The sequence below is a fragment of the Notechis scutatus genome, chromosome 6, assembly GCF_049901735.1.
Source record: "Notechis scutatus isolate UNSWTSFEM ecotype Mainland chromosome 6, rNotScu1.2, whole genome shotgun sequence".
Taxonomy (NCBI): Eukaryota; Metazoa; Chordata; class Lepidosauria; order Squamata; family Elapidae; genus Notechis; species Notechis scutatus.
Window position 1 is genome coordinate 14760455 of NC_142014.1, and position 14430 is coordinate 14774884.

The 14430-nt window shown below is 39.0% G+C and overlaps 1 protein-coding gene across 5 annotated transcripts in view; it reads right to left on the reverse strand.

The window, feature by feature from the left end:
• Window positions 1-4292: 4292 nt before the first annotated feature.
• PANX2 (pannexin 2) overlaps window positions 4293-14430 on the reverse strand; it is a 32076-nt gene continuing 21938 nt past the window's right edge. For 3 of the 5 annotated variants that reach the window (XM_026669008.2, XM_087969416.1, XM_087969415.1), the window contains 2 exons: window positions 10250-11701; window positions 4293-7698 (listed from right to left, as the gene is read on the reverse strand). In XM_026669008.2, coding sequence (XP_026524793.1) covers window positions 7331-7698; window positions 10250-11701 — 1820 coding nt within the window. In that variant the 3' untranslated portion in view covers window positions 4293-7330. Of the gene's footprint in view, window positions 7699-10249; window positions 11755-14430 lie in introns of all 5 variants that reach the window. The other 2 variants (XM_087969417.1, XM_087969418.1) reach the window with 2 other exon arrangements.

A 14430-nucleotide genomic window follows, 5' to 3' on the forward strand; every position in this document is an offset into this window, starting at 1 on the left:
TAATCAGGTCTAGCTTCCTCCGCCTGTTACTCTTAAGTATTTATTTGTTGATTTGACTTGTAGCTGCCTGACTTCAGAGTGGGTCGGATTGGGTCACACTATACTAAGGAGAATGAAAACAACATAGTAAGAACAGAGATACAACGAAAACCAAAATAGAAAGGAAGAAAAAGAACAGGATGGTGAATCCAGCAGACAATCCAAAATGTCCCACAGAATCTAGCAGGGCCTGCAGTCGCCAATGCCTGGGGAAACAGCCGTCTTCCAGGCTTTCTAAAATGCCCTCAGAGTGGGAGGCATTTGGATCCCATTTAAGTTGACATAGCAGAGTGTTGGCGAACCTTTTCGGTACCGAGTGCCGAAACGGGAACATGCGCACGCGTGGGGGAGCACCAGAAACCGGAAGAGCAACTCCACAGTGCGTACGCACCAGAAACCAAAACAGCAATTCCCTGGTGCACGCATGCCTGTCGGCCACCTGGGTTTCTGGTTGCTGTTGCACATGCATGCATGAAAACCAGCTGGCCAGTGTGTAAGCGCATGCCGGAAACTGGAAGATCAGTTTCCAGCGCACGCAGACGCGACAGGAAGCTGCTCTTCTGGTTTCTGGCAATCCTGCGCATGTGAAGACCGCCAGAACCTGGAACAGGTGATGGCTGGTGTGCCTGGAGAGATGGCTCTGCGTGCCACTTCTGGCACACGTGCCATAAATTCGCCATCATGGACATAGCACAATATATTAAGGATCTAGAAGACACATGAGTAGATATACCGTGTATGACTTATCTAAACATTTATTTTTCTAAGATCAAGCATACTTACACATTTTAAGGCTGGAACAAATATAGAAACATCTATGTTTAAGCTGTAATTATTCTAAAATTCTGAAGAAAGTGATGCGTAGTTGCTGACGCTTTCCCTCTGGTGAGAACTGGAAACAGTCAAGAACTAAAAATAGATAAGATCAAGAGCATTCTATGACAATTAGATTTTATGTTCCCAAGTTATGTAGAATAAAGGAGTAATAGTTTATTTTAAAAGTTCCCTGTTAAAAGAAAAATATCAGTTTAGTCACCAGAAGGAGCCAAGAACAGTTTGTTTAACGTGATTGTTAGAATTTAATAGAAGTTCAATTCCAGTTAACTCTTGTTTATTAGTTATTGCAGTAATACTGGCTGTTGTGGTAAACATAATCATTGCAATTTTGCATGCCCTGAGGAGTTATTATATCTGGCAAATAAGAGAATATTTGCAAAAGAAGGCTTTCTTTTTGTATCTTAATGAGATCCAGGTTAGAACTGACTTCAGTTGAACTAATCTCACCTCTTGATGTAATGCTAGAACATTCAGGAATTCTCCTGAATCCTGACATAGGACCATCTATGCTTTGGATAAGCACTTCATTAGTAAGAATAAAATCAACTATGTTTGATTTTTTTTTTTTTTTGCATTATCAGGAAATTTCCTTCTAATGTCTCCTCAAATTTAACATTTGGACTTGTTGATTTGACTCCTTCCTTGTTGAGGTTTGTCTGTTTATCTGGATTCCCACTGAATTCGTTAAATTTTATTTCTGGTTATACTTGAATTTTAAATCAAATCCAGTTATGAATTAAACTAGTGGTGTTGATTAATGCTAGTTCAGTTCAATTGCAAAAATTTGTGCACCTTATTTCTGGATTATTGTGCATAAGATTGTACACCTATTCCTTACTAAAATAACACCACCACCTCCTTTGCTGGATAAGAATCTACCTAAGCTCAGTTTTGAAGCAGGGGAGGGTGAAATTCTAACTTTAATTATGATATTACGGGCTGAGGCATGAGCTTATATAAAATACCTAGCCTTGTAGGTCTGATCAAAAATGAGAGGTCCAGAGTTATCTATGACAGAAAATAGACTTGAACAACTAGTCACCTCTAGATGAGGTGGGTGGCACATAAATCTAAACAAACAAATAAACAAATCTATTACCACAATGGACTTGCAATTAAAATAGTGTGAAGCTTTATTTATACACACTAAATGAGAATGTGTATTAATTATGTGTGTATGTAAAGCCCAGTTTAGTTGGAGCGATTACATCAATTTACAATAATAACAGAAAGGTTAGCAGGGTTGGGGCCATAGAAAGTCAAAGCAGGGGAGATGGTATGGTATCCCATAGGACAAATACCGTGACGAATGTACTTCCTAGGTCTCATGACATTCCATTATTTAATGAAAATGATACCCGAATTATTTTTCAGATACGTTGATTTATAGATTTTGACGTCTTTCTTAATACATTAAAATCAAGAGGAGTTTTGCTGTTGATTTCAACAAGAATAAAAATGTACATCCTGGATTTATGATATGCACTGGATTTATGATATTCCCAGTCCTTCCAATTTTAACTGTCTTATATAGTATTAGAAATATAATCATCAGGCAAATGTAAAGCTGATCCAAAACGCCAGTTGGGAAAATGTGAACAACCCTCCCCTTCTCTTTCACCCACAGAAGTGAAGGCAACCAGCAACTAAATCTTACCTCAACATGTACTCTACTACATTTGAATGCCACAGAATAACTGGAAAATGCAGGGAAGACTGAGCAAGTGGCCCAACAGAAGGAACCAAACAGCAGGTTTCCCCAATTCAGCCTCCACACCATTTCCTACTTAAGCCCTTCCAAACAGAAGCACATCTTTGTGGGGTCCATCCCTCAAATAATGAAGCTGAGGCAAGGATGGTAGCTTTTCAAGTCAGGAATGAGTAAGACTTTTTATTCAGATAATGAATTCTGCTGAATGATTCTCCACGGAGGCGAACTCACCTTAAAATATTGTTTAATGCCATTGTCTTTTTTTTTTTTCTTGCATGGAGACTCCAAGAAATGTTTAGGACTTCCCCCAGAGCTCCCAAACATGTAGAGGGCAGTTTTATCGAAAAAGAACACCAATGGAGGAAAAATGTGGAAACAGGCATGTTTGTCCTTGAGGTAAAGTGTAACACTAGAAAACAATTTGGGGGGCTGCCCGAAAACCAGTATTTGAGTATGTCAGGAGATATCTAGAAAGCATCCATGTAATGGCATGGAATAATAGAATTGGAAGGGACCTCGTAGGTAATCTAGTCCAACCCTCAACTCAAGCAGGAGATCCAATACCATTTCTGACAAGATGGCTGTCCAGCCTCATATCAGAGCAGAATATCAGAGCAGAGGCACCTTCAGAATCAGGATGGTTGAAATGAGCTTCATGATGCATGCTCCCCTTTTCAGATAAAGGCTAGGGAAAACTTAACTATGTTCTGAGGTCATTGTGAGATCAGCTTATATCCATTACCCTGGAAGGATGGGAAGAAAAAGCTCTAAAGTTTAAACTCTAGAGCAGTGATCCCCAACCTTTTTACGCCGCTGCCCGGTATCCCCAACCTTTTTATGGCGCGGCCCGGTATCGACATCAGCTGGTGCCGCCATCTGTTTTGATGAAAAGTGCTTCTGGTGAGCTTTCTACCCGGAAAAGCTCACCGGAAGCACTTTTTCATCAAAACAAGATGGCGGCGCCCAGCAAGACAGCGCCCGGTAGGACTTGTTCCACGGACCGGCACCGGTCCGCTGGACCGGTGGTTGGGGACCCCTGCTCTAGAGCACGGGTGTCAAACTCGTGGCGCCACGTTGCTGTCGTGTGACGTATTGCAATGTTTCTTCCCTTCGTGGAACTGGGATGGGCGTGGTCTATGTGTGACACATCCGGCCCGCGGTACACCAGTTTGACCCCCCTGCAAGAGGATATTTATAGCTATCTAACTAGGACTTAACTTTTCTGCACTGTAGCACACTATCGATGACTGGGTGGGTTTCATTCTTACCTAAAGTAATGCATATCTTAGTGCTTTTCATTTGATGGTCAGTTCAATCCTTTAAATAATTTCACTGGAATTCGGCAGAGAATATCACACACTATTTTGAATTTGCTTTTTAGAAAATATGCTAAAACTTTCTAAGAGACCAATGTTTTGAGGCCCAAGAAACTAACTGGAGATGCTATGTTCTCTGGATCAACTTTTCTGGGCACTTTTAAAATTATGTTTGTATCATGCCCAGCACCATTTGTAATAAACCATATTTACTAATATATAGAGCTTTTAAATATCTGATTAGATGCCATCAAGCTGACCACATAGATTTTCTCCACGACAATCTGTCCCTAACCTGGTCCTTCAGAGTGGCTTACTGTATTATATAAGTGCTATTATAAATATTATTTATGAAATCTAACAACCATTTTGAATACAGAACAGTCAACTTTAAGTGTATTGAGAATATTTATTTGCTTTCAGTGCTATTTTCAATAAATACTATGTCATATTTATGTCTGAGGTAAAATAAATTAACAATCAAGAATCTAAACCTATAAATTTATGCAGCATTGTTTCATAACCATCAAACAGAAACATTATATTTCCTTCCACGTTACTTCAGTAGTATTAAAAACTTGTGTTTTGTTGGAAATTGGTAAAGAATGGTTATTGCGTGCTAATTTTTCCAATATGCTTTTTGAAAATCCACACTAGAGCTATTCTTAAGAACATCAGATCAAAATTACAGGAAGAAATATGCCATAAGGATCCACTTTAGGCCAAGCAAGGTAAACATTGTATGAAAACAACAATGCTTACTACATTCTTATTATCTCTTTAATGTATGGTCTGGAATAGCAAAGTGCTGGCAGGTATGTTGCTTCATCCTTAACAAATACGACATTAAAACTGAGTTTTGATGGTGCACAAGTTTGTGGTTTTAGCTTTAAATGCTACGCCTATGTTTAAAGCCCAGGAAGTCATAAAGTGATCTGCTACATTAGACTTCACCCCCTGACAGCTTAACACAGGCATGTGCTTAGTGGAAACTGCTGAAGCAGAAGCTGGCCTGTAGTACCTACATTAGAGGAAAAAAAGAAGAATAAAATCATATGGAGATAAAACCCTATTTTATTTTATTTTTTTGCCACGGTGAGAGTTATTATCAATTGAGCTGGATTGTCTTTTCTTCCATTTTTGCTTAGGATGGGCTCATACAAAAGGCATTTGAGGAGAGTTAAAACAAAGTCAAAATGGCAAAAGCAGAAATAAAGTCTTGCCCTTGTATATGTGCAATATCAATTTGTGTTCAAGAAGAGTGGGATTTCAGTTGTGTTATGCAACCATCACCTTGATTTCTATTGACACCAATCCCTCCCCCCTTAAGATGTACCACCGGGTGATACCTGCCTTGTGAAAGGTCCAAGCCAAAAAAATCAATACGGGTTATTTAGGAGGTCTTCTATTTAAAGCCCACTTTTCTTCTACTTGTGGTTGAGAACTCCCCTGAATATCAACAGCGCTTAGCTTGAGGTTGCTAATCTTTTCTTCCTCTTTTGAGATACATCATTTTGATTACTAATGGGTCTTCCCTTGAGCACTTTTAAAGGCAATACAGATCCCCTTAGTACAACAGATGGGAAGAGAAGCAAATAAATTGCTTTTTGAAGGATGCTAAACAGCAAGGAGGTGGGAAGACAGCAGTGGTTAAGTATTTGCAAAAAGCAAACAACAATAAATGCATTTTCAAACATTTCAAATATGTTGGGACAGGATTGTATCATCCTCCATTAAACTGGCAACTTTTGATATGGTGATGTTTGTAAGTCTAGAAGTTACTGTCAACTCAAACTAGCAAATTTCAGTAGTTAATTTCATTATCTAATTCCAGGATGAACTTAACCTATATGGAACCATAGCAATTACAAATTTGAATCCCAGTTAATCATGTCAAAATTTGATTAGAATTTATACACAAAGCAATCTTATACTTCCTATCCAACTTCTGGCTTTTCAGGGTAAGAACTGAAATTAATAGGCTTTTATTAAATTTCATACAGGAAGACTTTTGTTTTATTTTTTTTAAAAGGGGGAAATTATTCTAAAACAAACTCTTCATCATCTAATTCAAGTTATGTATCATGGAAAGCCTGCCTAGAACTTGCACATTTAGCTATTTGAACTTCTACCATGGACGTTTCTCAAGTTGAAGGAGACATTTCTCCAAACATTCTTGGATGGAGCTCATTAGCCGAAGTGGCAGTAAACTGGGTTTAACTTTGCAACTTCCATACGACTTCATCCCTACCTTGGTTTGGGGACAATGGGACAGCCAAGTTCTCTCTCTCTCCCTCCCTCCCTCCCCCTCTCTCTCTGAAGGAACTTCTGAAACGTCACTTCATTGATTGCATTAATTTTCCTAGAAAAAATGCTTTGGTTTGTACTACAGTATGCTTTTGCATGTTTGAGCCAGCTTTTCTTTCCTTAGCAGTATTCCAAGATACAACCATTGGAATAAATCATCACATGGTAGATGTGTCCAAAGTGTGTATTTGGCTTGTGTTATGCTGTAGTGTAGGCAAGTCCTTAAAAAGATATAAACATCCATCATCTAAAATGGCAAATTAACTGATGTAATATTTTAGCAGCGCTATTTGAATACTCTTCACATCTGTAAAGCTTCATCATAAAAAGTTTTTAAACCTGGTTTTACAAACCTCTCTCGATTTAACAAAAATATGCAGCAATAGGCTACCCTCTTCCCACACTCTGGAAAGAGAGTATCTGATTCAAAAACTCTCGTTCACAATAAAATAGGCAATAAAAAAATAAACTCTTAATTTTCATCATCTCTTGGCACATAAAAACATAGTAATGATTAAGATCGAGCTCCTGGTTTCTTCTTTATGCTAATGTCAGGGATGGGAGGGAGCCATGGATACCCGTGAAACACATTTTCATCGTTTAAAAAAATTATCATTAAAAAAAAAATATCTTAGAGACAAACCACAATTTTTACACCTGCTTTTTTTTTTTTTAAATGGAAGAATAAATATCCTACACATTTACGTCTGTTGCTACTTTACATCGTGAGCTGGAATTTCAAGGCTGTATGTGCTTTAAGAAACACGGTGTGACATGCATTCAAGCACTTCAAATATTTTGGATAGTTGTAGTAATCCAAAGGGAATTCTTCAAGCTACAGCTAATGTTTCTTGTGCTTTATTGCATGTGTTTCCAAGCATAGAATAATTTGATTGGTTTGTTATTATTGTCATATTTTGCAAGCGATTGACATTAGCCAAGACACTACCCTGAATAACCGATGTGGAGTATTGCAAACCCTGGGGTTTATATTTCAGCACTCCATGCTCATGCAGTAGTTTGTGGGAGAATAAGGTTCATACTGCTGTAGGTGGAACATCAGGTTCAAACTCTGATCAACAGCAGTTCTGGATTGTGCGTCAATATTCTGCACTATTCACTAATTCACTATTGCCAAAGGTTCATCAAAAGTGGCCAGCATGATTTGTTTTGTGGAAGGCATAGAAATGATGTCTCCGCTTTCTGCTGGAGAGTGAATTCTGTTGTCTAAAGAATCTTCTATAAGGCTTGAGCCTTCTTCTTCAGGATCTTCATACAGTGTATTGATGTGCAGAAGAGGATGCACAGGGTGGCAATTCAGGGCAGGCCCTGACTCTACTACCTTATTAGTCTGGGGCAGAGAGGCTTTCGTTGCAGCACCAGAAGTCGCTATATGGTTATGGGTACAGGTGAGGAAAACGCCAGTTGCAGGCACTGTCCTGCAGATGTCATGAGGATAAAGGGACTTGTTTCCAGGAAGGGAAGAATCTGAAAGAGAAGCAAAACACTTGTTTATTTAACTAATTCACATCTTTTCCCCAAATTGAAAAAAAAAAAAAAGGATTATGTGGGATCTCTTAATTTCATTTCCACAATAGCAATTCAGCTCATTTAATTTCGTTGTACGAGGTGCAGTGACAATAAAGTAAAGCAAACTAAACTTGTTAGATTGGATGAGAGCGCCGGGCCAAAAGGCAGCTAATGAGGTTGGAGGATAAGGAAGGGCCTGAATGCGGATATCTTTCTTCCTTCCAAGTTCTGTTTCAAAAGAGGCTTAATTTAGAAGAGAGCCACTGTAGCATAATAGTGTAAGTTTTGAACTCATTCAGGTTATATTCTATCTTCAGTCATTAGGTGACTTTGAGACGGGCATTCTCTCTCAGCCCACTTATATGTCTTAGGACTGATGCTTGTAATATGCATATAGAATGCATACCATTTAAAAACAACAACAACAACCACAATTTGTCAACTAAAAAATACTTCTTTGGTCTTTTTAGTTTCCAGCAGAAAGGGAGTGGGGGAAAGTAGTGCATTCCTTAAATGCTTCAGATAATCGCTTTGGCAGCCGAAGCTTCTGGCCCGCAAAATGATTACTGGAGAGCATGATTGATGACTCTTGGCTATGGATGTGTCTCATTGGAGAATATACATACAGGGGTTGGGGGGAAGACCAGGGTCAAGGGTGAAATGAATGATGTGTCAGAGTCAGCTGCAACTGGGAAATGCCGACATAACTCCTAATAAATCAATATTTTTTCCTCTGAGATGCAGCTAGAGACATATGATTTGAATGGGAGTGCATGTTGGAGTCCTGACACAATTATTGTATTTTGTTTTATACTCAAGCCCATGCTATACATAGCTTTAAATGTGATTATGTGCTTGTTATGTAAGTTTTATACAATCCCGGTTAGAGAGGGATCAAAATTAACCACAAAACACCTTAACTCAAAATTGAAATTCCGGACCTGCTACAAAAATATGCAATTTGTCCTCAAATCAGTCTCAAATGTGAACAACAATTTTTTTAAAAAGGGTCCAAGGAATAAAGAAGTAGTGAGGAACCTCTGAATGCTGGACTACATTGAAAAAAAATACCAAGAAGAGTAAATATTTAATACATGAGAAATTGTGATATCCTAATCAATGATATGAGACCATCACAATCAAACTGTTAAGAAAGATGATGTAGATTATTAAAAAAAATGAAGAAAACAAAGCTTTTAAGATAAGAAGGCAGCATAAATTACTTACCAAAGTAGCTTCATTGAAGCTAATGAGGTTAGTTAACATTCTGTGCTTCAACTATAAGGACAAAACTTCAGGGAAGCTTCAAAATTATATTAATTTACAGAGTCAAATTGCTTTAAGTATGTACAGTACTCTTTTCAGAAGATGTTTGTGGGAAGTCAAGGATTACTCTTAAATTTCATATGAGTATTTAATATAGCATCACTATATTTGTGTGGGTGTTTTTTGAAATCCTACAAAGGAAATATTGCAAGCAATATTATCAAGTTATTAGAAAATTAGATCAATAGAAGCCAGAAGTCAAATTTCTTCTTTGTCCCAGTGTCAGGTCCCATAGATCCCTATTGGGACACTGCCATTCCGATGGGGAGGAGACCCGATGATAGATGAACATCACAGAACATCCTATGATGTTCTTCTCAGTACACTCTGCTCCTCTCCTAGGGATGCTGCTGTAGGCATTACATGCCAAAACAATTGGACAAAGGGACAGTTTCCCCCCACCTTGTGCCATCGTTCTGCTGAACACCTAATCCTCACTGCACTCTCTTATTTCTAAGTATATTTACCAATGTTGTATGGCTGTAGTATTATTATCCTTCTCATCTTCTCTACTAGACCCTCTTATTGTTTTCATTATGATGATTACTATCCTGTTGCTTTGCATGTACATTGAGAACTTCTGCACTGAAGACAAAGTCCTTGTGTGTCTAATCACACTTGGCCAAATAAAGTGTTCTATTCTGTTCTATTCTGTTCTGCTCTATTTTATTGTATTCTATTCCATTCCATTCCCTCTCCTATAGTCCATGTTAATATCTGACATTTATTGTGATTTTGTTCCAATTCTTATGTTTTAAATTGCAGGAAACTGCCCCCAAGAAATTTAGATTTCATGAGAAAGATTTTATGAGGGGGAAAAAAGTGGCACAAGGACATTTTTTTTTCTGCACTACACCAATGCTAGAAATATACTTATAAGAATTGAAGATTCACAAATGGCTCATACATTATAAGCTTAAAAACACGATTCTTGCTGATAAATGTCAAGTTAGCAAACAGCCCATTTATTGTGTGGCTGCCACACGATGTGATCAATATTTCAGTTTGTCTCAGTCATCTTTTCCAGTGCCTGATGAATGATTTCCAGCAGAGGCTATAGCTATCATGCAAGATGTCAACAGTATGGAAAAAGGAACCAACCGCATGTCACACTTTCAGAAATAAGGAGCAATTATGTTAGCTGCAACTGCAATGGAAAAAGTAGCTAAAAATATCTCCATACCTTTGAGAGAAGAAGTGACACGAACTATGGCTTTGTCTTCTTGGTTTAAAAATCCACTCTCTTGACTTTTGGCTATTGCCATAGAGTTACTGGATGGAATTTCTTGCTTGGGTTTCTTATTACTCAATATGTATGGATGAACATCTAAAGAAAAGTGACGGGTATGTTTCTTTCCATTACCTGTGGTGGACAGAGTATTAGATTCGGTTTTGTGAACAGGGGATGGTTGGATAGGTTTTGAGTTGGTCTCCAACAAAGGTGCAATCAAACTATCGGCTGCTGTTTTCCGACGTACTGGCTTTGGCTTCTCAGGTTTGCTGTTCTCAACCTTCACGGTGGCTAGCTGCTCCTTGAATGGCTGAGGAAGGGGATTGGAACTCGAGATCCACTTCATCTTCTTCCGAGGACGCTTGATGATTAGTGGCTCACTAGGGTCAAGGTCTGTAGGGTTAATGCTGGGGTCTATTGTTTGTATTCCAGAATCACGTACGGTTGGGGTAACATCATGGTTAGACTGGGCTAGAGCTGCAAGCAACTGACGCACGACGTTGTCATACATCAGATCACTTTCGTTGGTAATGAAATCCAAGCGGTTTAGAGACTTGATGTGATCACGATTTTCATTGCAAAACATAGCCAGGATATTAATATCACAGAACTGAGATTTCTGCCACTGTTTCTTGGTCTTTATGCCAACCTTGTTCAGCTTGTCAAATATGAAATTGGACTTGCGGACAATGAAAAGGTGGATTAAATTGATGAGAATGATGAGGTTCATGAAACAAAGGAGGACAATGTCCACTCCAGCAATTATGCGTTGCAGCTGAACGGAAGGCAGCTTGCAATTCACCCGTATGAGCAATTTGGAATTGCTGGTTTTGTCGGGAGGTTCTCCAAGAGCGCATGTAAATTCATTTTGTTTCTGTGTAGCGTAATAGGTGGACAAGTACGTGATGGGGATGATGCTTAAAAATATGATGAAGAGGTGCCTTGCCAAGTAAAGTTTGGCTAGGAAATTGCTACGCCCTCTGCGTTCCAGATATTTCTCAAACAGGTTTTGCTCAGGGCTTTTTTCCTTCTCTGCATTCTCAATGATTTCTCTTCTTTCGCGTTCTGTTATCCCTGGACCTTTTGACTGGATTTGTTTTTCGATTTTTGGTGCCCGGCCTTCAGCTGCCCGGTGATAGCAGTTATCTATCTCCTGAAGCAAAAAGTTAAGTTCAGAAGTCAGTCTGGTGGAAGCCAAGAATTCCCACCCAAGGGCTGGAATGTACATAATGCCAGCAAAAGCCAGCAAAGCATATGGAAGAAATTTATGTTCAAACAAGGAAGGCCAGTGGCTGGCATTTACACCTGGCAATGCATCTCTTAGCTCTGTCCAACAGTATCCTCTGGCATACAAGGCTTGATCCCGGGTGAAGTTGTGGGGTGTGTAACAGTATATGGGCTCCTCTGTATAACAGAGAGAAAAGTCACTGCTGTGCATTTAATGTACAAAAGGAGCTCTGCAAAATAAATATATTCATGAGCTACTGTATATCAGTTTTTGTTTACAGTATATTCAGCATGACATTAAACTACCCTGTTCTCTTAGGAGTTAAAAACTAGCCTCCCCAAGGCATGAGGTCAATGCAGAAAAATCTATATAGTCAACATACAGTGACACCTGAAGTGGGAACGACAAATTACATTTGGAAAAATGGTTTTGGAGATTTTTTTTTCATACTAATCAATCAAATTTGGACAGCAAAATCAACAGGATAGTGCCACTAGTAATAACTGGGGGCTTATCCTAGGAAATAAGTATTTCGCATAAGGCCCTTAAGTTCACCTCTGCATTTTGAACATTGAAAAGAACAGCTATCCTTTTGAAAACTCGGATTTGTCATTTCTTTTTAAGAGATGGGAAGCAATCTAAAAGTGAATTGGTGGTGGTTTTCCCCCCTCACACCACTGAAAGTTGGAAAGGGTCAGCTGTGAATGTGTTATATTTTCTGCTGAGCTCTTGAGAAATTTCGGCTTCATAACAGTATATTTAAAAAGTGCAAAAATTGCAGTTGCGTAGGTTGAACATACCTCAGTTTTTTTTTGTTTTTTTTACTGCAACGAAATAGTTATAGGACAAAATGGATGTTTTAAACCAAGGGTCTTCAAACTTGGCAAGTTTAAGACTTGTGGACTTCCACTCCCAGAATTCCTCAGCTAACATGACTGAAGGAGGAATTCTGGGAGTGGGAGTCCACAAGTCTTAAAGCTATCAAGTTTGAAGACCCCGTTTTAAACTCTAAATCCTCCACCCCATAACGATAGTGACCAGAATTCTCTTGAAATTGCAAGCTTTGATTAAATTTTTGGTAAATGGGGGCAAAGAAATGAAGCAGGTCATTTCAACAGAAAATCTGGTAATTATGATTATCAGTAGGAGTCCCCAGATGAAACATTTACTAGGTTCCTTCTCTTAAATGTTGTCATCTAGTGGGACGTAGGAAAAATGTTTTCTCCATAGTGACACCTGCCTTATGGAACCACCTCTTCTCCGAGATCTACACCCAGCTTTCTAGAAGGCTGTGAAGGCCTGGCATTGCCCCCAGCAATTGCGGGATTAGTAGCAATAGTAATAGCACTTAGACCTACCACTTCATAGTGCTTTACAGCCCTCTCTAAACAGTTTACCATTTTGCCCCCAACAATCTGGCTCCTCCTTTTACCAACCTCAGAAGGATAGAAGACCGAGTCAACTTTGAGCTGCTCAGAATTGAACTCCTGGAGTGATCAGTGAGTTAGCCTGCAGTACTGCATTCTGACCACTGAGCCACCATAGCTCAGTGGTGATCTTAGGGTGATGGAAAGTCTGATTTTTTCAAAAAAATTTTTTTTAATTTTGTAATGTTTTTATATCTTATTGTTGTGAGCCACCCAAGGCTGTTGTGTTTAATACTGTATATGTGGGGATATAAATATTTTAAATAAACAAATATTTAATTTTCTAAAGCACATCTCAATATAGGACCATTTCTGTAATACGGATTCATTTACAAATATATGAATAAAGAATATGTTACCATCTTAAATACAGGAGGCATATTCAATTCCCATCTCATATACTCAAAATAATTGAATACACATTGTTTGAATACACATTAATAATTGCAACCAGGGGTGGGTATTTTGAGGCAGAAGCTCTCTGCTTTAAGTTTGAGAACATTTCCTATTCAGTATGGGCTGTTTTGATCATTTTGGAAGTGTTTTAAACTCAGAACTGAGCTGTTATAAGCTTAAAATGCTTTCCAAACGATTGGAGCAGCTAACAAAACAGGGCATTTTAAATTCAAAAGTAATTGAATTCTGAATGTTTTATAGACCATTAAACTTCCATTCAATAGAGAAAGATGAAATATTGTGGACTTCAAAGGTACAGCTGAAAATACCTCCTCATAATCAATGTCCCATATTATAATGAAAGGAATATTGCAGGGTTTAATCAAACCCTGTCATAATAAAGGCAGTTTTGAGACGTTGCAAAATTACTGCTTAGCATGGAAATAATAAAAATGGAACCAGGAGACTGAAATTTAATTTGCCCCCAAAGTCTACAATATGCTACTAAATGAATGTTTTGCATTTGAATGTTGCCGGTTACAATTTTGCAAATATTTTCTTTTAAATTTTCTAAAGAAAAAAATTATTGCCAAAGTATGTACAGTGGCATAATTGGGAGTCAGATATCTGTTTGGTTGAGTCTGTTTTGAATCAGATACTCCTTAGCTCAGGGGTCCCCAATCGCCGTGTCGCATGGACCGGCCGGGCCGCATGGAACAACCCTTACCGGGCCGCTGAGTTGCTGGGCGCCGCCATCTTTTTGAGAAAGCGCTTCCGGGTAGAAAGCTCACCGGAAGCGCTGTTTAATCATAAAAGATGGCGGCGCAGCGCTTCGGTGAGCTTTTTCGGGTAGAAAGCCATTTCTACCCGAAAAAGCTCACCAGAAAAGGGAGTTGGCGCCGCCATCTTTTTATGACAAACAGCTGCGCTCGTGACGCCACCGAGCGCCGCTTCGTCATAAAAAAGATGGCGGCGCCCGGTGCTGACGCCAGTACCGGCCGCGGCGCCCAGCTGATGTCGGAACCGGGCGCATGGCGTCGAAAAGGTTGGGGATCCTGCCTTAGCTGACTACATTTCAGCAT